The sequence below is a fragment of the Typopeltis vanoorti genome, chromosome 6, assembly GCF_054136105.1.
Source record: "Typopeltis vanoorti isolate ZY-2024b chromosome 6, IOZ_Tvanoo_1.0, whole genome shotgun sequence".
Taxonomy (NCBI): domain Eukaryota; kingdom Metazoa; phylum Arthropoda; class Arachnida; order Uropygi; family Thelyphonidae; genus Typopeltis; species Typopeltis vanoorti.
In genome coordinates this window covers 126,731,098-126,758,974 of record NC_143554.1, presented here as the reverse complement: position 1 = coordinate 126,758,974, position 27,877 = coordinate 126,731,098, and the positions used below count along the sequence as shown (strand labels likewise).

The window sequence follows — 27,877 nt, the reverse complement described above, 5'->3', positions numbered from 1 at the left end:
TATAAGTTTTTATAATATCATATGACTATGCAGAAATTATAATGATTAAGAAAGAAAACGTAAACTTAAAATGCTCATTGTTTATAGGGTAGTTAGAAAATAAGCTAACTACAAAATAAAATAGAAATAGGCTAACTATAAAATATAATTCTTTCAATGAGCCAAAACTTCGTCTTAACTGAGAGCAATCTTACACAATTTATTGCAGATTTTTCATCAGAATACCAATATCTTTCAATATCCAAGGTGTGTCACCTGAAACCCTCAAGTGTGTCAGTGCTGACATGCGTGTCATAGGTCCGCCATCACTGGTCTAGGGGATGTGGCTGGCCTTTAGTGGAGTGGATAAAAGATGCCAATTTCTTATGTAGTCTGTAACTGTAAATCAAAGATGCCAAGAAATTATATTCTTAGTTTCATCCTTTATCCAGGTGTAAACAAACAAAGTTTGCACATGAAGTCACTTCATCACATCAATTGCCTTAGTACCCCATAATCCAATGCACACATCCTTACGGACATGTATAATGCTATGCATTATGGGAAGAGCAACTACCCAGACTGCTTTATACCTCTCATCAATGGGAGCCAGACCCAGAAGTGATACCAAGGTTGAAGTAATGCAGAAATCATATTTCCATATACAAGTAGCCAAAAGGTGTCACACACCTTATTCTTAATATACTCTGGATTACAGATAGATGTTGAAAGTTTTATCACTTAGTTATACTATAAATTAAAGATGCCAAGAAATTATATTCTTGGTTTCATTCTTTATCCAAGTGTAAGCAAACAAAGTTTGCATATGAAGTCACTTCACGACTGGGCTATTTGTATATAGAGGCTAATGACTTCACATCGATTGCCTTAGCATCACATAATGCAATGCATATATCCTTAATGCATAGCATTATACATATCAGTAAGGATATGTGCATTGCATTATGGGATACTATAATGCAATGTGATATAACGATAAAATGCTCCTGCATTTTATCGTTACTGCAAGTGTTTTTCATTCAAATTAAACAGAAATCTTAACAGTGGGTACTAAAGAGTTGATTACTTCTGCACAACCTAATAAACGACCACCAGTATGGTTTCTGTCACTGCCGATCAACAGATCTGCTCACATATGTCAACAATCACTGGAAAAATGCCATGGAGAAGTTTGGAAATCTCAAGTGGTTGCACTTGATATCTCCAAGGCATTTGACTGGGTCTGGCACAAGGGCTTACTAAACAAGCTGCCATCGTTTGATCTGACACAAGGGCTTACAAAGCAAGCTGCCATCGTTTGGTCTGGCACAAGGGCTTACAAAGCAAGCTGCCATCGTTTGGTCTGTCTCAAGACTTCTGTAGTTGGATTGCCAGCTTTCTGTCTGGACACACTATGTGTGGTGGTGGTGGATGGTTCCTCTCACCATTCAACTAATGCCAGGGTTCCACAAGGTTGTCCTCTCACCAACTTTCTTCCTGCTATATATCGATGACCTACTTCTGCTGACCTCCAGCCCAATACACAGTTTTGCAGATGACAGCACACTGCACTCCTCCCTTTCATTTGACAAACCTTACTCTACACAACTCAAATCAACCTACAGAACATCAACCAACACCACCCTCAATTCTGATCTCCTAGTCATCATCTAATGGGGTTCAGATAACCTCGTCAACTTCAATGCTAATAAAACTCAGTTCTGTCTTATTCTCATAAAAAAGAACCATTTTCTCCCAGTATTATTTTTGACAATACCCAAATTTCCAGACAATCTGAGATTTTTCTTCTTGGAATTACCCTGACATCAAGCCTCTCCTGGCATAAACACATCACAACTGTTGCATCCTCAGCTTCTAAAAAACTAGGATTTCTCTTTCGCTCAAGACATTACTTCACCCCTGAACAGCTGTTAACCTTATACAAATCACAAATTCACCCAGCTATTGAATACTGTTCTCACATATATGGGGTGGGGCCCCAAAAATAGCCTTCAAAATGCTTGACCCCCCCCCCACTTTCGCACAGACGATTGGTCTCTGCAATATCTGTATTCTACAAATATTTCTATGGAAAATCTGAAATAGTATCAATAATTCCCCCACTTAATACTAATCTTGTCAGAACACTTACAGCTGCTGCTCAACATCCATTCATAGTGCACATTGCAACCTACAAAACAAGTTTCTGTTCACCAAGGAATACAAATATACAGTCATTTAACCCTGTGGAGGTCACGGTCGAAAAAATTGCAGCATAGGTTGCATGTATCTGAGAGATACATTCATTACTAGTATGTGCTAAAACGCGATAAAACTTAAAAAAAGACACTGCAAATATAATACATGATGGTTTATTTATTTTCATTTACAATCTAGAAATTATTGAACAAAAAAAAAAAAAAACACAACTAAACCAATACTATACTGACATCGGAGTTCGCAGTATCTCTCAGATACAATTTACTATCAAACATCATTTTCACTTTCGCATTTGACTCTATCATTCTCATCATCAGACTAGAGTAACAAAATCACTGAATCTCTTCAACATATGGATTATCCAGTCAATATATTTCTCCAGCCATTGTCAATGGTAAATAAAAAAAATACAATTAAACCAATACTATACTGACATCACAGGTCGCGGTATCTCGCAGATACAATTTACTATGAAATATCACACACCTTTGCAGAACACGTGTTAAACCAAAACTGACTGCATAAACAGTGTGGAATATCACTCGTAATATATGCATGCACAGCTATTCATGACCTTCAAGTTATACACTGGATATGTGTAAGAATATTTATATTAAACTATTTATTCGTATCTGTCAGATCAGCCAAGACCTCTGCAGGGTTAAATCAAATGTGAAGAAGGACCTCCTTTCCCAACCCACTACCCATACACAGTACTATAGGTTGATCAATCAACCTCACGTATATGGGCTCAACATAAAAAACGACATCTTGATGTTCTATCATGGATTTTAGGCCAAGTGGCCTGTTCCAGTCTCATGCCACAGCTTTCTCAGCCTTTCAATTCTTCTTTTTCCATTTATTTCATATCTGTATAGTATTTTTAGCAGTCTGCTATTATCTGTTCGATGTTCTAACCAATTTTGTTTATATTTACTTATATATAGAGGTTAACTGGTTTTATATTCAGGGATTGTAAAATTTCTTCATTTGTTTTACAGTCCCATTTGGTATACCAGTTTTTCTGCTGTTTGAATCTGTTTTTCATTCTTTTTCTATGGTCCAGGAATAAAGTTGGTTTAGACAGAATGTTATAATAAATTTAGTTTAATCCTTTATCCAAGTGTAAGCAAACAAAGTTTGTGCCTGAAAATATTTTCAGGACTGAAGTAAGGTAGTGCAACACTAGGCAACTCTGAGCAAAGGTGGACCAAGCTCTCATCACTCTTTGTCTCAGTATCTCCCATAATGCAAAGCACATTATAAAAAGTTGATACACCTTGGCAACTCCTATAGGTAAATATGACCTCTCCTATTGCTTCTGCCTTAGTATCTCCACGTTCGGGTCTGCCTCCCACTGACGACACCTCAATAAAGGTTGAAACCGGTCTGGGTAGTGGCCCTTCCCTTAATGCATAGCAGTATACATGTCTGCAAGGAGATGTGCTTTGCATTATGGGAGATACTGAGACAAGGAGTGATGAGAGCTTGGTCCACATTTGCTCAGAGTTGCACTACCTTACCTCAGTCCTGAAGATATTTTCAGATGCAAACTTTGTTTGCTTACATTTGGATAAAGGATTAAACTAAATTTATTATAGTCTAACCAAGTCAAAAATAAACCTCCAACAGAATGTTATATAGTCTGATTCTGGTGTTTTTGTAGCAAGAATGGTTTAAATATATTATTAATATGCAGTTTACTTTAACAGAAGTCTTTCTAATAATAATTCCCCTATAATTATTGCAGTCATCTTTATTTCCTTTTTTATAAACTGAGAAAATAACTAGTGCTTTTTTTTAGAAATACAGACCATTTTAAAGAATTTCAGAAGTCTTTCATTAAAATTTTCTCCTGCATTATTGTACAGTTCCACATTTATATTGTCTTGTCCTGATGTTTTCCTATTTTTAATCTTATTTACTGTTTTTAGTTCTGACATAATATTTTCTGTTAGCCCATTCTTTGTTGTATAAAATTTTACTTCTTTATTATCATCAGAGATTTTGAAAACAAGTTACCCATTTTTCTAAATCTATTGTTTGTATTTTACCTTCTCTTTTATTTCGTTGTTCATGTATTTTATTATTTCATAGGTTTTTGGTTGTGGCTTAGTTATATTCTTTTCAAGTTCAGTTAAAAAATTGTTGAATCTCTCTCTGTTTTTTTCCTTACTTCTCGTTTTGCAATTGCACTGTTTCTTTTGTACTCTATTTTTACATCTACTGTCTTGGAATCGAGCCATTTCCATAAACTTTTTATTATTATTTTTTTTTTTTTTTGATTTCGTTGTCCCAGTTTCGCAGTCCGCTTTTTCTATTCCATTTACACTTTATTCCTAAGTTTTCTGTTGCTACTTTTGTCAGAATTTGTTTCAGATTTCCTCATTCCTTTTCTGTCATTTAATTCATCTATGGTTTCTATTTTTAAATCAGTGCATTTCTGATATTGCCTGGTATAGGGATTTGTAATGAAGAAATTTTAACTTGGTTGATAGTTATTTTTCACTTTATTTATTTTTAGCCATTTTGGTTTAAATCAAATTTTTGCCAATACCATAAAATGATCAAAGTTTAATTCAAAGCCTCGATTTACTCTTATATCAAGGATTAACTTGACTAATTTAAAATTTGCAATAATGTAGTCAATCTGATTTATATCCTTTGGCTGACCATGTATATTTATGTATTTTTTTATGTTTAAATACTAAGTTCATTATTCTCATATTATTCTAAATGACAAAATCTCATAATTTGTGTCCATTTTGATTACATGCATCTTCATCAAATATTCCTATGTTTCTGTTGTATTTCCTGATTTCTATTCATCATCATAATTAAATTCCTGATATGTAGCCTAAAGGGTATACACAATAATTATGAAAGTGCTACAAGAGAAAGTTATACCATTATTAACTTCTGATCAACAATTTTCCTCTAAATTAATCTGTAATCTGTCAAGACTTCAATATTATCAGATCTCATGTCTGTCTTTTAAGGTGCTTTTTACTGTATCAATCCATCTATATCTTCATCTGGGTCTTTTTCCTGCTAACCTGGCAAAGAACACCTGTTTTGCTAATCTTTCCTCTCCCATTCTGTATAAGTTACCATTCCACCTGAAATTAGCTCCATTAACACATTCCTGAATACTAACAATGTTGAGTTCTTTCATAATATCCTCATTTTTAATGTGATACTGCCATATATTCACTCCACTAAACTTTCTCAGAACTCTCATATCACAGTGCTCTAATCTTTCTCAAGAGTTTTAATTCTAACCCAGCTCTTGGATCCATAAGTTAAAATTGGTTTGAACACTGTCTTGTATACAACTAATTTAGTGTTTTGAATAATTTCTTTCTTATTCCATATAAATTTATTCAGCTTACTTCCTATCATACCAGTTTTAGTAATTTTGTTGCCTATTTCCTTCCATATTTAATTTACCATCTTCACTAAATATTGTGCCTAAATAGCTAAAATATTTTTTCTATAGGTTCTACAGGTTCACCATTCAGGATGCAGTTGAAGTTTTCAATAATTCTGCCTATTTTTATTGTCAATCATTTTATTGCTTATTTTCATACCAAATTTATTACAAGAGTTATTCAATTTAGTCAGGGAATCTTGCAAATTTGTACTAGATTTATTCAAAAGTAAAACATCATCTGCATAAAGTAAAAAGCTAAGATTAACATTGCCAATCTTGATATCAGATTTAATACCACATTCCTTCATAATGTAATCCACACAAATAGTGAATAACAGTGGACATAATGTGCACCCGTCACACACCTGATTTCACCATAAATCTTTTTCCTGTACCTCCTTCAATTTTAACTGATGACTTACAGCTTAAATATAGACTATATATTGCTTCATATAATGTCCCATTTACACCTAGCTGCAGCATTTTGAAGAACTTTCCTCTTGGCACCTTGTCATATGCCTTTTACAAATCAACAAAATTTAAATACAAATCTTTGTTATATTCCCAAGATTTCTCAACTATTTGTCTTAAAATGAAAATCTGATCCTGTCCACCTCTATTTTGCCTGAATCCAGCTTGTTCTTCACCCAGCTTCCCTTCCATAATTTTTCTTATCAGTCTCTCAAGTATGCTTGCAGAAATCTTAACAGGAACACTCACCAGGAATATACCTCTGTAATTCTCACATTCAGTTTTATTTCCGTTTTTATAAATGGATACTATGAGAGCTCTTCTCCAATCATCTGGAATTCAATTCTCTGACCAGGCCTTCTGAATTATGCAATGCAGCCACTGTAAAACTTACATACCTCCATATTTGAGCATTTCTGGCTGAATTTCATCTACTCCAGCTGCCTTTCCATATTTCAGGTTTTTGATGACTTTTTCTACTTCAAGTATGATTATGTATTCGGACTGCATTCTTGTTGGGAGTTTTCAACCATCATGTTGACACTGCTTGTTTCATTTAGCAGTCTTTCAAAGTAATTACTCCAGACATCTAGAATATCATTATCATCAGTTATCACATCACCTTTATCATCTCTGACTATTTTCACAGTAGTTTTTCCTCCATTTCTAAGCTTTTTCATCTACTCCAGCTGCCTTTCCATATTTCAGGTTTTTGATGACTTTTTCTACTTACAGAGGTATAGAGAGGATTTGAAATAGGAAGTGATCACAATTTAGTTTTGAGCAGGATAAAATTGAATTTCATATTGAAAAGAAGAGTGTGAGAAAGTTTAAAAATGAATCAAGGTTGAGCAGCTTTCAGAAATAAACTGTAAACTCAGAAATATTTTGCCACCTTCCTGATATTTATTTTCTATGTTACCAAAGTCTTCCAAGGACTTTTGTTTAGCTAGTTTTTGACAGCACTTTGCTCTCTTACATTTTTCTCTGTATTCTCTAAGAGCACAAGCTAACTTACTTGCGAGGAACTTTCCATATGCTTTCTTCTTTTCCTTCACTGTCTCTTTAACTTCCTGTGTCCACCATGGAATTCTGATTTTTCTATCCTTAGACAACCTCACCACATGCCTCTCTCTCTCTGGATAAATCAATCAATGCTTTCTTCAGGATTTGCCACTGAATTTCCAAGGTTTGGTTATTGTTTTCAAATTCTTTCATTTTTTTTTTTTTTTCAATGATGTTTATTTATTTGAGTTTACAGTTTATTTCTGAAAGCTGCTCAACCTTGATTCATTTTTAAACTTTCTCACACTCTTCTTTTCAATATGAAATTCAATTTTATCCTGCTTAAAACTAAATTGTGATCACTTCCTATTTCAAATCCTCTGTATACTCTGCTGTCCTGCACCAGGAAGAAAACATCACTATCAACAATAACATAGTCAATGAGACTTTTCTTATTCCTTGCCTCTTCTCTCCATGTGAATTTGTGCACATTTTTATGTTGGAAACATGGTGTTAGTAATAACCAGTCCATGTCCTGAGCAGAAATCCAACAAATATTTGCCATTATTATTAGCTTTCCTCTTTTCTCCAAATTTTCCAAAAATATTTCTAGATGTCTGGCAATCATTTCCTACTTGGTGTTTAGATCTCCAACAAGGACTGACTCTTCCTTTTCATTGAGTCAGCTACCTTCTCTAATGCCTCAAAAAATTCCTACATTTCTTCTTTGGCAGAATCTTTGTGGCACCATAAGCACAAATAAGTTTCATTGTCCAGTTCCCCATTCTGATATTTGTCCATATCACTCTACTTGTTACTGCTTGCCATTCAAGAAGATTATCTAGTGTTGAACACTATAGCTACTCCCTCTTTTCCCTGATTGTTATTGTCCAAATATAATATTTTGTATTTGTCACTTAGAAATATCTCACCTTATCTACTTATCCAATTCTTCTGCTAGTTCCATTTCATTTTCATTGCTGCTTCTTATGTTGATGGTACCAATCTTGAACTCTGTTAATGATGAGTTGCCTGACAAAAAGCAACTGGTATCTTGTTTAACTAGGTAACGTCCCAGCTGACATGAAATTCTGTCATGTTGTATCATTGTTTTTACATCGTGGTTTAAGCCAATGAGAATACAATTTGGTTGGTTAAATCCCAAGCTGCCAGTCCATCCTCGTTCCTTCAATATCCAGGTAGATGCCTAACAGGATGTACCACAAGAAGGTGCGGAATGGACATTAGGTCAGAAGCCCAGTCAGTTCTCCATATTCCTTAAAAGGCTCCGTGGAGGTCTCCTCCCGTTTATACAGCTTGGACCCTTAAGCACCTCTTTCCGTCATTTCTGTTTCCTATTCTGGCATTTAAATCCCTTGATAGTGGTAAATAGTCTGTTTTATTTGTTTTATCAACTTTCTGCAGTTCTTTATAAAAGGTTTTACTGTTTTCTTCTTTCTCCTGTTCTAGTGCATATGCCCCAATTATTGTTATTTATACCTCTTAATGTTTTGAGTCTAATTTCTATTAGTCTTTCAGTCCAGTAGTTATAATATACAATACTGTTCTTCATAGATTTTTGTATCATTATACCTTCTTTTTCTACTCTGCTATAGAATTGTATATAGTTATGTTTCTTTGGCACCTTTTTTTTTATATTTTTCTTTGTTTTTGTTACTATACATGTCTTTACAATGGTTTGGTTTAGTTGTTCATCAAGTTCCACCTCTTTGTGTGTGATTCCTTACATTTCATGTTGCGATTTTCATTATATGCTTCTTCTTCTAGTTTCATTTATTTTTTTCCTGAATCATGGTCATTTCCCTAAAGGCCGAGATTTATGGTTAGTTCTCAGGGTTACTAGCCTTTCACTGGGTAAGTTGTGGTAAGGTTGTGACCTAATACTTCTGGACAGGCAGTTCTATCTTGATAAAATCCAAATGCCCTAAGAGCAACATTCCACAAAAAGAAATAGTAGCTCATATAAATTATTAAAAGGAGTTACACCGTGGCCCAAAGAAATCATTAAAAAACTAAAAAAAAAACATACTATGATTTATGGCAGCTCAAAAAATTCACAAGTGAAAATACTCCCACTTTTCATCCTATAGTTAATAACACAGATAGACCCACCTACAAACTTGCTAGAACACCAAAAATCACATCCACTCCTAACAGGCAACTGCTTCATTAAAATTTTATTTATTTCCAAACTTGAAAAAATAAATAAATAAAAATAATAAAACTATCATGAGAAATTAAGACATCATTGATCAGTTTTTAATATTATTTCTCTATTTACAATGTATTCCTAACAGAGACCCTTGGCTTTATTAAGCCACATTCATCTCCAATAACATAATAGAGTTATGTAATTTCAGCATTCAGGAGGTTATTTTTTCATGGAAAGGAAAATTATAGAAAATAAAGGAGATTAGCCAATTTCTATATGGAACAACTAGAAAACCAACAGTCTAGCTAGCATGTTTTGGACTACAAATAACCAAAGCAAAAAAACAGGAGAAAATGATATAAGATCAAATACAAGGAAAAAGAAGTGCATATGCAGTTCTTTTTGGCTATATTTCAACAGTAATAACAGTTTATCTTTTCAAATTCCATCAAAGGAATTGTTTTCATTTTGTGGTTTTATATCAAATACTTTTTTTTTGGTATTCCTTCTTTTTTTTTCATATCTGTGTTAAGATTTAAAAAATATATAATCAACTCTCCTTGTAGTGGATTTGTAGAGAGCAAAGGATAGTTTGCTATTAATGGACTTCTTTTAGAATAGAACTGATGCCCACGGAGCTCTGGTAGGGACATACTTTTTTCCTTTTTTATAGTGAACAAGTGAGTTTATTATATAACTGTATTTGATACGAGGTAGGGGTTCCAAAAGTTTCTGGCCTGACATACAAAACGCATGTCATCTTAAAACGCCATGCGTGACAGATAGCACATACCATTGAATTAGTGTACTAGTTTCAACTCTCTACCTGCATCATTCAGTTGGAGACACTTGTCTGACTAACACGTGGCATGCTAAGTAGCTGTAATATTAAAAATTGAGTACCATGCTGTAATCAAGTTTTTCACCAAAGAAGAGATTTCTCCAAGTGCTATCAAACAGCAATTGAATGGTTTTTATGGGGGAAGCTTCTTCTTCATATTCCACTGTGAAGGAATGAGCTAAACAGCTTTGCCTAGGGGAGGGAGGGGGGGGGAGAGAGAGAGAGAGAGAGAGAGAGAGAGAGAGAGAGAGAGAGAGAGAGAGCATCGAAGATGATCCTCATGATGATTGGCCTGTGGAAGTGATGACTGAAGAAAATGTCTCTCTTTGTTGAGGAGGAACTGCTCAATGACAGAGAGACAACTGACTCTCAAAGAAATCTCAGCAAGGTTAGGGCTTTCTATAACAACCATCTTTTGCATCATTCACAAGAAGCGTCACATGACGAAGGTCAGTGCAAGGTAGGTGCCCCCAACTTCTCTCCAATTCAGAAGCATCGTGTGACCTATTCCCACAAGTTTTTACAGCTTTGCCAGGAAATCAGAGAGAAGTGCTGGAATCCATTGTCAACAGGGATGAAACTATGGTCCTTTATCATGATCCTCTTTCCAAAAGGGAATCCATGGAGTGGCATAAACTAAGCACTGCTAAGAAAAGCCAAGGCCACTCACAGTCCACCAAGATGATCGTGCGCCAATCTTTTGGGATTGCCAGAGAATTCTCTTGATTGACTTCAAGGAAAGGAATACCACCGTGAATGCAGAATATTATGCTTCACTCCTGCACAACACCATAAAGAAAAAGAGACAAGGAATGCTGAGTCATGGTGTTTGCCTGCTTCACAACAATGCTCCAGTCCATATGGCTATTGTTGTGAAAGCTGCAGTGAATGACTGTGGCTTCCAAGAGATTGAACACCCACCCTACAGCCCAGATCTAGCACCTAGTGACTACTACCTCTTCTCGAAACTTTAGAAGACGTTCGAGGAAGAATTTGCAGATGATAATGAGGTGAAAGATGCAGTGTTAGGCCATTTTATAAAAGTATAGACTATTTTTTCAAGGGCACAGAAATGTTAATTCAAAGATGTGAAAAGTGTGTTGAAGTAAAGGGAAATTATGTTGAAAGGTGACACAGTTGTTTTCTTTCTATCACCTCTAAAAGTTAGTCAAGCCGGAAACTAATGGAACGACCCTCATACAATGACAGAGTTGAATGCATTAAATATAGGGTTTTTGAATTCATTCTGCTTGTGAATAAAAAATTTGAAAGAATGTTTCTTTAAAGCAAAAGCTTTTATTTTCAAGAACAAAATTTATTATATAGAAAAAAAAATGAAGTGCTGTAATGAAAAAGCACTACAGAGATCGATTATGCTGATTGATAATATAATAATCTTACCTCATTATCTGTGAAACGACTTGGGGATATATCTTCATGACCCTAAAAGAAAGACACAAGTAATAAAATTAAGCTTGCTATCATGTTACATGGAATCCTTTACATTCTGTAATTTCAATAATAATGGAAATTTCAATGACTTGAAATTTTTACAAGTTTACTCAACCCACTGTAAACTTTTTACCAATGCCACAATCCTATTTATAAAATGCTACAACTGTTACATAACATTAGTGCAGTGTTATAAATTAAATTGATTAATCTTCAGCTAAACTGATAAATAATGCAAATGCATTTCTGCATGGCAATCTAAATAATTAATACAACAATTAATGCTATATCAAGAGCCAAATTCGGACCAATCTAATATTTTCATTCATATTTTTTGTTTGAAATTTAAATTTTGTATCATACTGAATCATTCTGCTTAATAATAGAACTAAAATCTACCCAATTTAAATCACAAATTGATATAAATTTTAGTAAATATCTCAAATACCAAATTTTATCAAAAAACAATATCCAACCAGAACAAACATGCTACACACAGAGCAGACAGATAAACAGACAACATAAAACTAACAGATGCCAAAGCATTGTTGCAAGATGTACCTAAAAAAACAGTGGCATACAAACAAGACAGCATAAAAATAAATAAAATAAATATCATAACACTAATAAATAACATAACAAATAAATAAAGATAAATATCATAACTATATTATACTTCTAATTGCAGACGTTACAGAGATGCATATCAACAGATATGCAATTGAGGTAGATGAAAAGGAGGTGTTCAGCATATTAAAAAATATGAATGTGAATGCAGCAGTGGGACTGGATGGCATATCAGCCTGTGTACTACGTGAATGTGCAAGAAAATTGGCACTGCCTCACAAAGTTGTTCAATCTAAGTCTTATCTCTGGCAGGGTTCCAAGGGAGTGGAAAAAGGGAAAGATAGTACTATTGCATAAAGGTGGCTCCAAGGCAGAGGTAACAAACTACAGACTAATTAATATATCAGGAGTGGTTGTTCAAGTACTGGAAAAGTTGGTGAAAGGTAAAATACAACAGTGGGCAGATAGAGATGTGATACTCTATAGTGTGCAGCATGGCTTTGTAATGGATAGGTCCTGTCTTAGTAACTTATCCAAATTTTATAATAAAGTGACAGCAGAATTGAATAAAAGTAATGGCTACCCATAATACTGCTCGACTTTGCCAAGGCGTCTGACAGAATACTACATGGAAAATTATTCCAAAACCTGAAGAGGATGGGAATGGATACGAGACTAGTAGAATGGATAAGGGGATGGCTGATGGACAGAGAGCAGTATATGGAGGAGTGGAGTCGAGGAGAATGATGGTGACTAGTGGAGTACCTCAGGGTTTGGTACTAAGGCCACTACTCTTTAATTTGTATATAAATGACATAGGGAAAGATTTAAGATGGGATATTCAGTTGTTTGCCGATGATGCAAAACTGGGGAGAGTAATAGTTGATAAAAGTGATGTAGATATCCTACAGATGATTTAAATAAATTGGCATTGTGGCAGAGGATAATGACTGCCAATTTAATGTTGCAAAATGTAAGGTTATGCACTTTAAGTTGAAAAGGTTGCATGTGGTGTATCATATTGATGGTATTGGTTTGAAGGAAATTGATGAGGCTAGGGACTTGGGGATAGTGGTGGACAAAGAGTTAAAGTTTAAAGGGCATACTGCAAAAGTTGGTAAAATAGCTCAACGAATTACTCGGATGTCGAAAAACATGCTAACAAGTAAAGATAAGGAAGTTATTATCTCTTTACCACCAAGGGATGTACCACCTTACCTCAGTCCTAAAGATATTTTCAGGCGCAAACTTTGTTTGCTTACACTTGTATAAAGGATTAAACTAAATTTATTATTATCTCTCTCTTTATAATGCTATGATTCAGCCACATCTTGACTACTGCACACAGATTTGGTCATCTGGGTTTCTTGAAGACCAGGAGGTAGTCGAAAAGATTCAGAGACAAGCAACCAAGATGGCAACAGCTCTGTGGAATACTCCCTACGAAGATGGGGGTGAAGGTTTGTGGGTTACAAAGTTTAGTTGATAGGTGGAAAAGAGGGGACATGACAGAAACTTTTAAGATATTAAAAGGGTTTTATAAAATTGATGCAAGTGAAATTTTTCAATATATGACAAATAGTGAGAGAACTAGGGCTATCCACGTAAGAGTGTAGTTAGTAGAGGTGTGCAGACAAATTTTTCACGTAGAGAGTGGGGAGTGAGTGGAATGAGTTGCCAGAATTGGTTGAGAGTTCCCTGACAGTGAATGGATTCAAGGAGAGGAATGATGGGATTTGTGTGTGTATGATGGTTAATTTGGTTCTCCCATGACGAGTCTCCAGATTCCATGGAGATGCCATAAACAACAACAACAATAATAATTGTAATTTTATAAATTACAATTATTAAATTAGTATTAAACATATATATATATATATATATATATATATATATATATATATATAATGTAAATTGTGGAATAAATAAATTGTGCCAGCCTGGTTGGCCGAGTGGTTAGCGTATCCACTCTCCAGCCAAGAGGCTGTGAGTTTGAATCCTGCATAGGCATGGATGTTTGTGATTGTCCTCTCTCAACATGGTCTTGGTCACCATGGGAGTAGTAGGCCCAAAACCTCCCGCAATGGGAGAGGCCTTCACCCTGCAGTGGGTAAAAAAATAAGCTGAAAATTTATTTTATTTTTATAGAATAAAAAATAAAGTAATATAAATAAAAATAAAATCTTTAGATATGATTAGTATTGTTCCTGCTTTTACTCTTTCTGATTTCTTTACGCAACTAAATATTTGAATGTAGTCATTTAATTCTTTAATCCCTTTTTGTTTCTGTTATTGCTGCTATTTTTATATCATGCTGTTTTAGTATTTTCTCTAATTCATCATTTTTGTGAACTATTCCTCTTACATTCCATGTTAACATTCTGATATTCTGATTACTGTATTTTTCCATGTATAAGATGAACCCTACTTTTTCAAACCCAAAATTAAGAAATCAATATTTTAAACATAAAACAGAACACATTTGATATTTTTTTAAACATTCAAAGTATATTTAGTAATTAGGTAATATTTTTAAGATCCATACAGGAAATGCATTTTCTGGGCTAACTTGGTTTGTGTTCTCATGGCCAACCCTTCTCTCCTCATGAAGTTGAAGCACCATTTTGCCTTTCCTGTGAAATCAACAATGTTTATTTCTCTTGCAAACCTTTTTGCCTCATATTGAATAAGCTTGGTTGACACACATATCCCACTCTGGTGCTACTCCATAATCCAAATCTTAAGCCTCTGCTCCAAGTTTGGCCATTTTGCTGGTTTTCCTCTTAAGGAAAACTTCTTCCCTCTTCTTTTTGGCATCTTGAGTACTGTTCTTCCTGTTTTCTTCACTGTCTAGTTGTACACTCAGTGGGAGGAGTCCAAACTCTCTCTCTGAAGCTTTATTTCCATGTTCTTTTGCATAATTGATTACTTTTAACTTGAATTTTGAAGAACATGACAATCGTTTTTTATTTTCGGACATTTTTATGGGCTAGTGCTCAAAATATTGTTAATGCATTAACTTACCCCACCAACGAGTTGCAGACGCATGAATGCTTTCAGAGTTCTGATTGGTTTATTCAGAATCAGCCGTTAATGATGTCAATCGACAGAGTAAACAAAGGCGCTAGTTACTGGTGGAAGCCTATTTGGGGAGACAAGGTACCAGCAGTTTTGCCACGGCAACCGTAGGTCTCTCAACTGGTTAGCCCCCCCCCCGCCGTGGATAAGATGATCCCCAATTTTTGGTAAATTTTAGAAAAAAGTATTGTCTTATACATGGAAAAATACGATATATCTTTTCTGGTTTTTCAGTATTGTTTCCTTTGCCAGTCCAGGGTTTGTTTCCAATTTGTCTGTCCGGTTTCTGCTTGTTCATGGTATTTAAAGGAAGGGAACCAATAAGAAGCAAAATATTGAAAGTTTATTTTTCACTTGGTCAGACCATAATAAATTTAGTTTAATCCTTTATCCAAGTGTGTTGCACCTGAAAGTATCTTCAGGACTGGGGTAAAGTGGTGCAACACTGGGCGACTCCTTGCAAAGGTGGAGCAAGCTACCAATACACACTTGGATAAAGGATTAAACTAAATTTATTATGGTCTGACCAAGTGAAAAATAAACTTTCAACATTTTTCACTAAATCCAGAGTAATTTAATAAAAAGGTGGCACACCATTTGGCAGCTCCTATAGGAGGAGATGACCTTGCTAATGCCTTGGTATCTCCACTTGGGCCTGGCTCCCACTGAAGAGACCTCAATAAAGGTCGAAACTAGTTCTGGGTAGTGACCTTCCCTTAATGCATAACATTATACATATTTGCAAGGAGATGTGTTTTGCATTATGGGAGATACTGAGATAGGAGTGTTGGTAGCTTGCTCCACCTTTGCAAGGAGTCGCCCAGTGTTGTACCACTTTACCCCAGTCCTAAAGATACTTTCAGGGGCAAACTTTGTTTGCACACACTTGGATAAAGGATTAAATTAAATTTATTAAAGAAGCAAAATAGTTCTAAGCAACAAACCAACTGAAGAAGTTAATAATTTTAATTATCTTGGTTGTAATATAAGTTACATTGAAGAAACTGATTCAAAACATAAAATTAGTAAATTTACCAAAACTAGAGTAAAACGCAACATCAAAAATCGTATACAAAACACAGGAAAAACGGAAATAGCTGTTCACGCCCTTGAACAAAAACACACCCCGCAGATAGACAAGGCCATCATAATAGACAGACAAGACAATGAAACAATGCTCAGAATATCGGAAACAATAGCTATAAAGTGTGACGCGAACTCTATCAACATACACAGGCCCTACATAATCTCTGAGGTTTGGAAGCTTCACAACATAAAATTGAGGTCACAACCCCGACCAATAGGAGACAACACAAACACCTCTAAAGCAGAAGCACTCACCCGACCTGACATAGCTTCCACCTTCCCAATGTGTTCAGATAACGACCACGAATAGTCGAAACGGTCCACACCCCATCAACCACCTTTCCCCTTCCCCCTCCCTATTTTAAAAAAATTAACCCTTTCACTTTTTCCCCACCCTATATAAAAGTATATGTTTCTATATATTACGAAAAAAACCCGGGTTTTTCTAACTTATTCTACCAAACTGCCTACCCCCCCCACACACACACACTCTGCAGTTTTCGACATCGCAGACTGAGGTAAAGCCACAACACCCAGAAAAAGGTATGTGCAATTTTCTATTCCTTAGGCTACATATACTTTTTAGAACATCTACACTCATAATGCCCTAAGAATCCATGAGTAAATAGCCAATGACATCTAAACAGGGGTACTCCTAAACTGAAGCAAGCAAAATAGCTGTAATTATAATAGTTTATAAAGAGGAGTAACATGGGAGTTTTCCCAGAAATAATATACATGATTAATAATATTTTCAAGATACAAAGAAATACTAAATTAAGAATATTCATCATTTTACCAAAATCTGTATTATATGAGAGAGAAACATGGACAATGAAGAAAATAGATTACCAAAGGATAATAACAGCAGAAATGAAATTTCTAAGAACTGCAGATCATACTAAATTAGATAAGAAAAGAAATGCAGACATTTTAAAAGAACTTCAACAACAACCAATTTCACAAACAATAGAAAATTACAGAAACAAATGGATCTAACATGTAAATAGAATGTCACCAGAAAGATTACCAAAAAAGAATACTAAGTTATAAACCAAAAGGGAAACGAAGTAGAGGAAGACCCCTAAAAATAGGCCTAATACTATGGAAGGAAGAAGATATATATTTCACAGATTAGGTTTTCATTGTTATTGTACATGCATAATGAAAATAACTTTGTTACTTAAAATAACAATGTTACTCCATTGAAGAAAAAAAAAAGAGATACATAAAAACAGTACTTGGGAACTTCATCAATGTTCTAAATTATTGACAGATTGCACACATTGGGATGAATTCATGGATCAGCTGCATCATTATCCTCGTGCACGTGGAAATGGTCTTGTGACTTGCTGAATAGAAGAGGAGTAACAATCACAAAGTTTGTGGCTGAAGTTAACATTAAGGTGAACAGGATTTTGTACAATTTGTGTTCATTCTAAGATTTTTCTTTCAAGTTCATCATGGCATTTGTAAATGATTTTGGATCTATCCCAGTTTACTGAATGTATAGTGGATTGATGGTCATTGGGATCAGAAGAATTAAGAATATGACTGGATAAGGCCATAGCCCTGGTTCTACTGTAAAAATAATCATAATTTACAATTATGAATCTTTTTACAATTGTTTCTCTATTCTAATATATCATTAGTTTTGGTTTCGTAACATGTATATCGACACTTGCGATGTGGCTATTACTGATATATTATTGTAAAAATGAAATGTAAAGCATTTGAAAACTTAATCATCTAGTGCTATCATAGTTGCCTAAACACTCCTTGTGATACATATCAGGAAATTAACGATGATGATGAAATATTATAAATAACAGTTTTTAAAGCAAAACTTTTTATTTGCAGTGAACAAGTTTGATATGAGCTCCACATGTAACTCAGCATAAATTCAACTTATAACTTAGTTTATGCCATTTCTGGAATACCTGGAGCTAGTCTCTAATTTTGTCTGTTAACATGTGTAGTGAAATCACTTATACATACTGAATACATTCCAAATTCATATACAATTTATCCTTGATATAATCTCATAGAGAACTATTTAAGAATGCTAAGGCAACTGGTCATTTTTTTCTATATAACCACTTATCAGGAAATGGCATCCAAAAATTTGATGCACAATGTTTCCAAAATGTGGGAGTGCCTCATCTAATTGAAATATGATATTGGCATATCCCACAAGCAGAAAAAGTGCATAACTTTCCAAATAGCCAAAAAACAGGTGATCTATCTTGTGAAATTCCTAAATTCTTATTTCATACAGGTCACTGATCCCAATTTTGCATACTATAAAACACAATGAGCTTTTTCTTGTTGAGATTTCGTTGATAGGCAGAATACACAAAACTCTTTCAGGCAGGTTAAAAACTAACAATAGTTGTTAACTATTGTTAATTAACAATAGTTAACAAACATCAACAATTTTATTTGAAAAATATATTATTTTGCTGAAACCAAGTATATCCAAATTCAAAAGCAAGTTGGAACACAAAAGAAACCAGAATGGATGAAATAATAAAAAAAGATATTTTAGCAAACAAATGATAAAAAATAATCACAGCTAAGGATAATATAACAGCCAAAGCAGCTGCAAGGTATGGTAATGGGATATGGATTTCAAAGAGAGAGAGAGAGACAAACAAAGATCATAATCTGCTTAAATGAAATTTCTTAGACAATAACTGGAATATAGAAAATTATCACTTGAATTTAGTTCTAATTAATGTCTGGATTGTATATGGATGGGAAAGGAAGAATTCAGTGTGGTCATATATATTATCATACATACCATACTGATAGATAGCAACAAAGCACCATGGACTGTTGTGAAGAACTCATTGTGTTGCAAATTGAGCTATACAGATGTGTTTGTAAAAAATTAAAAAGAAAACTGTATTGTGAATGTTTTTCATCATAACTGGAAAATCTTGAAAAAGCAGGAGGACAATTTTTACTAACTGGGGAGGATACAAGTGATATATTCATCAAGGAATGATCATTAGGTCTTATCTGGCAGATAACTCATGTAGACAGTGGTATGGAGTGCCCTCCTGTGATGAATGCTAGGACTCCTTGGAGGTATTGCATAATAAGTATTATCTTGAATATGAATAATGGACATGATGGCATGTATTATTAAATTCCAATCTACATATGCACCCTAATATAATTTTCTTTGTAGGTATCATAGCACACAGCACCTGTTCCAATCAGCACTGATGAAGAAATATGCTTTTAATGCATTATTAAACCAAAAAGATAAAAATTCTGAAAGCAAAAGCTTGAAAGAATTGTCTAAAGAAACAAACAAAAAGACCAGATTGCAGAAGGCATTTTATTACAATATTTTTAAATAAATGTGAACAGTGGCAATGTATCATGAAGGCATCAATGTGTCTGAACAGTTCATCGCCGACAATTCATCACAGGAAAATTGATCGCCGACAATTCATTGTGAGGACTATTCATTGCAAGGAAAATTCATCATGGAGACTATTCATCATGAGGAAATTCATTGTAGAGATTATTCAATGCTGGAAATGTAATCATGAGGAAAATTAATCACATGAAAATTCATCGCAGATATATGTGAAAAAAAATTTTTTTTTTTTTAATTTACATATAAAGTTATTCATATTCTTTCTTACTACAGGCTCTGTTGATGGAATATTAATTGTTACAGAACTGGGATAGGATGGTGAGGGAGAAAGAGCACCATATTTAAGAATATTTAGGGAGAATAGTTATATCCAACTAATATCGTGGCAATCAGTTTTCTAACTAAGATTATGAATAAAAAATAAAGAAAACAATTTGTAAGAGATGGAGGCTGTATTTATTTAAGATTCAGATTTTTATGAATTTATAAAATAATTGTTTGACAAAAATAATAATTATCTTGAATCAAGTTCTGGGAGAATAAAATGTATTGGAGACTAAGATACTTAACAAAAAAAAATAATAATAATAGCGGCATTGTTCTCCAGAGCGATACAATCTTAAGTGAAGAAATATGAAAGGATTTCTTATTTGCACTGGCATTAAAAACTAAATTATACGATAAAACAAGTAGCAAAAATAAATGTAACTTTTAGGTAATATAATTTAGATTCCTGTTACTGAGCAAACAGCAAGCAACTGCGTTTCTGGCAATAGGCAACTGAACATAGCTATGTACGCGAGGTAATCTGGTTAAGTGTTCTCGTCAGTGTGAAGGATTATCGCACCTTCTAATGGATATGACAGTCAAATGCACTTGATATCTGTTTTTTTCAACAGGTGGTCTGACTCGTATCCAGGATTTGCTGGACGTATATATACCTCCTGGCTGGTTGGGAGGTTAACCCTGCAGAGGTCACAGTTGAAAAAATTGCAGCTTAGGTCACGTGCATCCGAGAGATACATTCATTACTAGTATGTGCTGAAATGCAATAAAACTTTAAAAAAAAACTACAAATATAATACATGATAGTTTACTTATTTTCAGTTACAGTCTACAAATTATTGAAAAAAAGAAACAAATAAAAAAAAAGCAACTAAATGAATACTACTGTGATATCGGAGTTCGCAGTATCTCTCAGATACAATTTACTATCAAATATCACACACCTCTACATAAGACGTGTTAAACAGACTTCAATTTTTTAGTGAATAACACTTTCAGGGAATTTTTCTGTGATGATTTTTCCTGCAATGAATTTTCCTCTCGATGAGTTTTCCCTGCGATGAATTTTCCTCTCAATGAATTTTCCCTACAATAAATTTTCCTCTCGATGAATTTTCCCTGTGATGAATTGTCTATGAACTGGGCATCAAGGAGATGATGATAATATCACTTAAATGATAACCAGTTGACAAGCTGCACTAATATATTTTAGTTCAATTGATAAAAATCATTTTTTTCATAACCAAGCAAAAGAATGATTCCAAAGTACAAAATGACTTTGGATGATCAACTACTGCATTTCTGAAAGAGACTACTGGAGCAGCAGCTTTTGGAGGTTTTTTTTCTCCTACATAAATAATTCTCTGTCACCAAGACAAAGTGATAAATGCTTTTGGTTTGGTAGAATTAAACTAAATAAACTACTAAGGCAATAAGACTAGTATATGATGTTTGTTAATGTGTTCTCTGGATGGTTTGTTTTGCAGAGGAAAAGTTAGTTTTCAGAAGAAGCTTAAGTCAACGGTTCCTTAACACGTTCGCTGCCAACTACGAGTATACTCGTAGTTGGTAAACCAATTACACAAGCCAGCTACGAGTATACTCATATGAAGCTTACTGCCGGCAACGAGATTACCATACTGACCTTGAAGAAGTGAAATTGCTCGGCATACAGGAACAGACTATGCCGAAGTAGCGTGGCAGTGAACGTGTTAAGGTAAACAAAAATCCTGACTGATGAAGGAGTATTTACCATTTCCAAGATAGTTCACAACTAAAACTTGCTTTACTTTTCTCTCTCTCATTTATAATATTTAACCATTTTAGCCATGTTGCAATATGGTTAAAATGGTAATTTATTGAATTTATAGAATTCATCATAAAATATCATCGCCAGAATCCCTTACATTTAATTTAAATGTCTTTATTTGTAAAAATTATGGCTTGTTATGGCTAAGTTTAATAGCCATTGTCAATACACCTTCAAAAAAGAAATTTCACATTTGACATCTGTAAATGGCATATGGTCACTCCCGTACCTCAACAGATTTTGGAAGTGAAGCCTTCTGCTAGAAGAAGTGATAGAGTCACAGATGCTTTTTCCACACAGTAGGACAATCACAAACATCCATGTGTATATTGCAGGATTCGAACCCGTAACCTCTTGGCTGGAGAGTGGATATGCTAACCACTCAGCCAACCAGGGCAGCATACAATTATGGGAAAACACAAAAAAGAGAATTGTTGGAAGTTTTTTCACTTGGTTATACTATAAATTAAAGATAGCGAGAAATTATATACTTGGTTTACTCCTTTATCCAAGCGTAAGCAAATAAAGTTTGCGCCTGAACTGGGACAACTCGTGGTAAAGGTAGTATGACTTCACATTATTTGAGCCTTAGTATCCCATAATGCAAAGCACATCTCCTTGCAGACATGCATAATGCTATGCATTATGGGAAGGGATAGTGACCCTTCCCATAATGCATTACATTATACATGTCTGCAAGGAGATGGGAAGGGGTAGTGACCCTTCCCATAATGCATAACATTATACATGTCTACAAGGAGATGTGCTTTGCATTATGGGATACTAAGGCAAGTAATGTGAAGTCATACCACCTTTACCACGAGTTGCCCCAGTCCTGAAAATACTTCAGGTGCAAACTTTGTTTGCTTACACTTGGATAAAGGATTAAGCCAAGTATATAATTTCTTGGTATCTTTAATTTACAAAAAAGAGAACAACAATTCAACTGAAAGTGCATGATATTATGTGAACTATCGACTGCAGGAGAATAGCTCCATCTGCATTACTAGATATCCAAAATAAATTACAATAAAATAATTTAGTGAATAATTTTTTTTAAATATAAATAAATTAATATTTATTTATATTTAAAAAAAAAAAAGAATTCAAAATGAATTTATTTAACTACCTAGGATGTATGATCACATATGAAAATGAAAAAGATATAAACGTAAAAATTGCAAAATATTTAAAAATAACAGGTGTAATTAACTCTATATTTAAACCAACCTAGTGCAAAAGCAAACCAGACTAAAAGTATACAATACATTAGTCCTACCAGTCTTAATGTATGGAAGCGAAATCTGGACAATAAAACAAAAAGACAAAAAGATTAATAACAGCTGAAATAAAGTTTATGAGAAAAACTGCAAAGTATACCCTATTTGATCACAAAAGAAATGAAGAAATTATGAAAGAATTAAACCAAGAACCAGTAATAGAAAAATTAGAAAATATAAACATAAATGGATGGAACAAGAACATGAAAACAGAAAGATTACCAAAACAAGCCTTAAAGTACAAGCCATTAGGAAAAAGAAAACCAGGACGTCCTCTTAAAAAATTCAACGATGACTTCTAAGGCCGGAACAGGCCATGCTAGGACTAAATCCTTGACACATGATGATGATGATGATGATGAATTAATAAATAACAAATTAAGGCAATAAGGCCAGTATATGATCTGTTAATGTGTTCTCTGGATGGTCTACTTGTTTTGCAAGATAAAAAGTTAGTTTTCAGCAGAAAATTAAGTCAATGGTTCCCTAAGGTAAACCAAAATCTAAATTAATTGATATCCAAATAAATTACAATAAAATAATTTAGTTAATAAATTATTTATATATATAAACAAAAAATTAAGGAACACATGAATGGTGAGTATTAGTCAACATAACTTCTCAAAATTGAGAAAGTTTTTTTTTTTTTTTTCCAGGTTTGGGTTGTGAATGTGTGTTTCACAGCTTTCTTTGTAGAGTCTTTCCAGAAGAAAATAGCTTTTATATAACACAATTTCTTCCACTGAATCCTGTGTTTTGTAGATAATGCATGTCTTGCTAAACTACATCTGTTTAGTTCTTTAAGTTAAATGTATTCCTGATGTTTTCTTCATGACAAATTTGTGCAGAATGACCAGTTTGTCCATAATAACATAAGCCACAAGAGCAGGGATTCTGTAAACTCCAGGATAAGAAAGAGGAGAATATTTGTCTTTAGGTGAGATTAGGAAGGTATTAAGCTTGTGAACTGGATGGAATAAACTTGTAAGTTAATATGTCAGACATATTATGCAGTTCACAACAGGTCTTAATGGCACATTTTCTTTATGCAATTGAGGAAGGCCATACAGTCATGGAGCAAAAGCATGATGAACTTTTTAAGCCTTTTTACTGTTTCTTCATCCCAAGAATGAACTTCATCCAAGAGGCTGTTAATCTTGGATTATTGATTTGCAATTGAGTTGGATTTCTATCAAAGCTTCTCTACATAGAATGATCTTCAAGTAGAAGATTAAGTTTTCTAAAATAATCATTCTTACAATGAACTACAACTGCTCGACCTTTATCATCCTTAGTAATAATTATGTTTTTATTATGTTTTAGAGAAGAATTGAATTTTTAGAGAAGGCTTGAATTTTTTTTTTAGATAGATTACATTCACAGGAGATATTGATTTAAATAAAATATACACGGTTTAAAATCTATTTGAAATTATATGAACACTTACAAAGAATTGATAGAAACCCAACTCAATTGCAAATCAATAAGCTTAATAGCCTGTGGAAGTTCATTCTTTGGATGAAGATACAGTAAGATGAAGATACTGTGAACTGCATAGAATGTCTGACATATAAAGCTCAAAATACCTATCTTATCTCCTTTCTGCATTTTATTGAAAATTCCGCTTCCTTCATAAAAAATTCAATAGATTTTAAGAATAAAATTTCAGGATTATCCTTATAACCCACATATCTTCTAGTAAGTTTTGATGTAGTCTCACTCTTTACAAATATCCCTGACAGATTGAATCACTTCATAATAACTTTCCTCCTGATATTGTGAAATTATCAGACTGTCATTAATTCAGCATACTTTAGCTGCCAGAACAAACTGTACAACAAAATAGAGGAAACAGTTACGGGGCCTCCCCTTTTCCCCAACTCTAGCTAATTACCTTTATGGAACATTTCGAACAACATATTCAGGACGTTTTTTCATCAAAACCATCAATTTGTTACAGCCAGTTTGACAACGTGTTTGCTGTATGGATCTCTTCCTTATCCTTCATGAATTTCTTGAAAAAAATTAATTCAATATATCTAAGAATCAAATGTACCATGAAAGTAGTAAGATAACAACTGTCTTCCTTTTCTGGATGTTCTCATTCTATGTCAGCCAAATGGCAGTCTATAGTTCTCAGAATATAGAGAACCAACTCATACCAGCAAATACATTGATTCTAACTCACATCACCCTTTTCAGAAATATGATGTAATCAAATCTTTAGTTGATAGACCTCATAAAATATGTTCTACAGATTATCTTCTAAACAAAGAACTGTTTATTATCAGAACTACCTTCATCCCTAATGGTTATAATGCAAAAGCTATTGAAAAAAATAATCAAAAAATTATGGCCGACATCTTAATGTGCCTCAAGAAGAAATCACTAGAATTTGTATTCCACATGTTAAAGGACTTTCAGAAAAAACAGCAAACCACTTTGACAGACTAACTTACAACTCTTTTTCCATCCAGCTCACAAACTTAATACCTTCCTTATCTCACCTAAAGACAAATATCCTCTTCTTTCTTATCCTGGAGTTTATAGAATCCCCTGCTCTTGTAGCTTAGGTTATTATGGACAAGCTGGTTATTCTGCACAAATTTGTCATGTAGAACATCAGGAATACATTTTACATAAAGAACCCAATAAACAATTTAGCAGGTTAAATAGATAACGTTTTAAATAATGCATGAAACTAAACAGTTAAACAGTTTAGTTTCATGCATTATCTAAAACACAGGATTCAGTAGAACAAAACCAAAGTGTTACAGAAAATTATTTTCTTCTAGACAAACTGTACAAGGAACACTGTGATGCACACACATTCGCAACTCAAACCTGAAAAAAGATTGCATGAAACTTTCTCAATTTTCAGAAGTTATAGTGACTAACACTCACCATCTATATGTTCCTTAATTTATTAATTTTTTGTTTATATTTAAAAATAATTTATTAATTAAATTATTTTACTGTAATTTATTTTGGATATCTATTAATACAGATGTAGCTATTCTTCCACATAATATCATGTGCTTTCAATTAAATTATTGTTCTCTTTTTTTGTATTTTCCTATAATTGTACTGACAATGGCTATGAAATTTAGCCAAAAATTTTACAAATAAAGACATTTAAATTAAATGTAAGTGATTCCAGCAATAATATTTTATGATGACGTAGAATTTATTTCTTAACAATTGACACTTGAATGACTAATATTCCTATACTGTTTTAAATACTCCAGTCAATGAAATTGTGGAAATTCACCAGCTCAAGTCCATGTCTTGAAATAACAACACTAACCACTGTCATTTGATTTTTTAATAAGTGTGATTTTTTTAATAATCAGAAACTGCTTTCAAAACATGATCATGGCAATGTTTCAAGGATACCTTGAAACATTGCCATAAGGTGATTTTTTAAGGATTACCAATAACATGCACAATGAATCAAATGTATAAACAAAAAAAATTTACATAATTTTATATCTCAAACAAAGTTTTTTACTCATATTTTGATTAAGATTATTTTACAAAAACTATTACTTACAGGTGGGGTTCGAATCACTAAATTTACCAAAGAAATTGTTGCAATCCTGTTTTCAAAAGAAATATTTTCATGGGTTTCTACACTCTGAGCTACTTTTTTATCTGTAACAACAAATACTGCTAAACTAGCTTCCTCATATTTAAACACCTGAAAATAAGAATTAATTAATGTTTATCATCTACTTTCCAATATTGTTTAGAAAACATGAAAAACTAAATACAAGATACTAAAAAAAAATACAACATGGAATACTTGTATAAAATTAAAATATGCATTCGAATAGAAATTTATAGAAGAAACTGCTAAAAGCATTAATCATAAGGTTCATTATGCTTCTCACTTAAGTGAGGAGCATAATGAACCTTAAGATAAATGCTTACTTTTAAACCTCAATATCCAGAAAGAAAAACCATGCAACATCCATGTGAGATGAAATGATGCATCTTCAGTTAGAAAGTTCTTATAAAGATTATTCACATTCTAGGAGGGATTCAAATTATGGTTTTTACATCAAATGTTCAGGATGCATACAAAAGTAGAAAAGTAAAAGAACTTATGCACAAGAGAACTGAAAATGCTTTCTTCAATAAGAAGGTGAATTAATAGAGTTCATTACACTATGATTATCATTTCAGATGCAATCAACTCCACTATAATTTTTATCATGTTTTAAATACATCAAACTAGTAAACTTGTGGAAGTTTCTTAGTCAATTCCATATCTGGAAATCAAATAAAAGCAAACCAGAATTCTGTATGATTTGACAGATACACTTATGTGAGAAACATTAGTGTTATTTATAAAAGCTTTTCTCAGAACTTGCATTTCTTAATGAATGGATTTTATTTTTTTATGACTGTATAATTTTTTTTTCTTTGTTTTAAACTTTAGCTTGGTGCATTTACATTCTTTTAATGTATAGGAATTCTCCATCTTTTGTTCAGTCTATTGAATTCCATCACAAGTTCTAATATTTTTCCATCTATTTCAATTTATACCTTATTCATTTACGATTATCACTATTTTCATTTCCATATGAAAATGACTGCATATCTGTTATATATAACTGTATATCCGTAACATATAATTGCCTTTGAAGGTAAACACTTTTCCTGCATGTAATACTATATAATCTGCATATCAAACCATTAAAAAAAAAAAAACAGTCTATTCCATTAAATTTTTTTTTTCAATTGTTATTATTGCATTAATAGTTATATTAAATAAAAATGAGCTTAAAGAATTGTATA

General features: G+C 33.4%; 1 protein-coding gene across 1 annotated transcript in view; it reads right to left on the bottom strand.

Annotated features, from left to right (window-relative positions):
• Positions 1-27,877, bottom strand: part of Gnptab (N-acetylglucosamine-1-phosphate transferase subunits alpha and beta) — a 281,886-nt gene that overhangs the window by 168,667 nt on the left and 85,342 nt on the right. Inside the window, exons 6-7 of the mRNA XM_090393683.1 lie at positions 26,628-26,774; positions 11,524-11,565 (exon numbers count right to left, since the gene is read on the bottom strand). Coding sequence (XP_090249809.1) covers positions 11,524-11,565; positions 26,628-26,774 — 189 coding nt within the window. The remainder of the gene's footprint in view (positions 1-11,523; positions 11,566-26,627; positions 26,775-27,877) is intronic.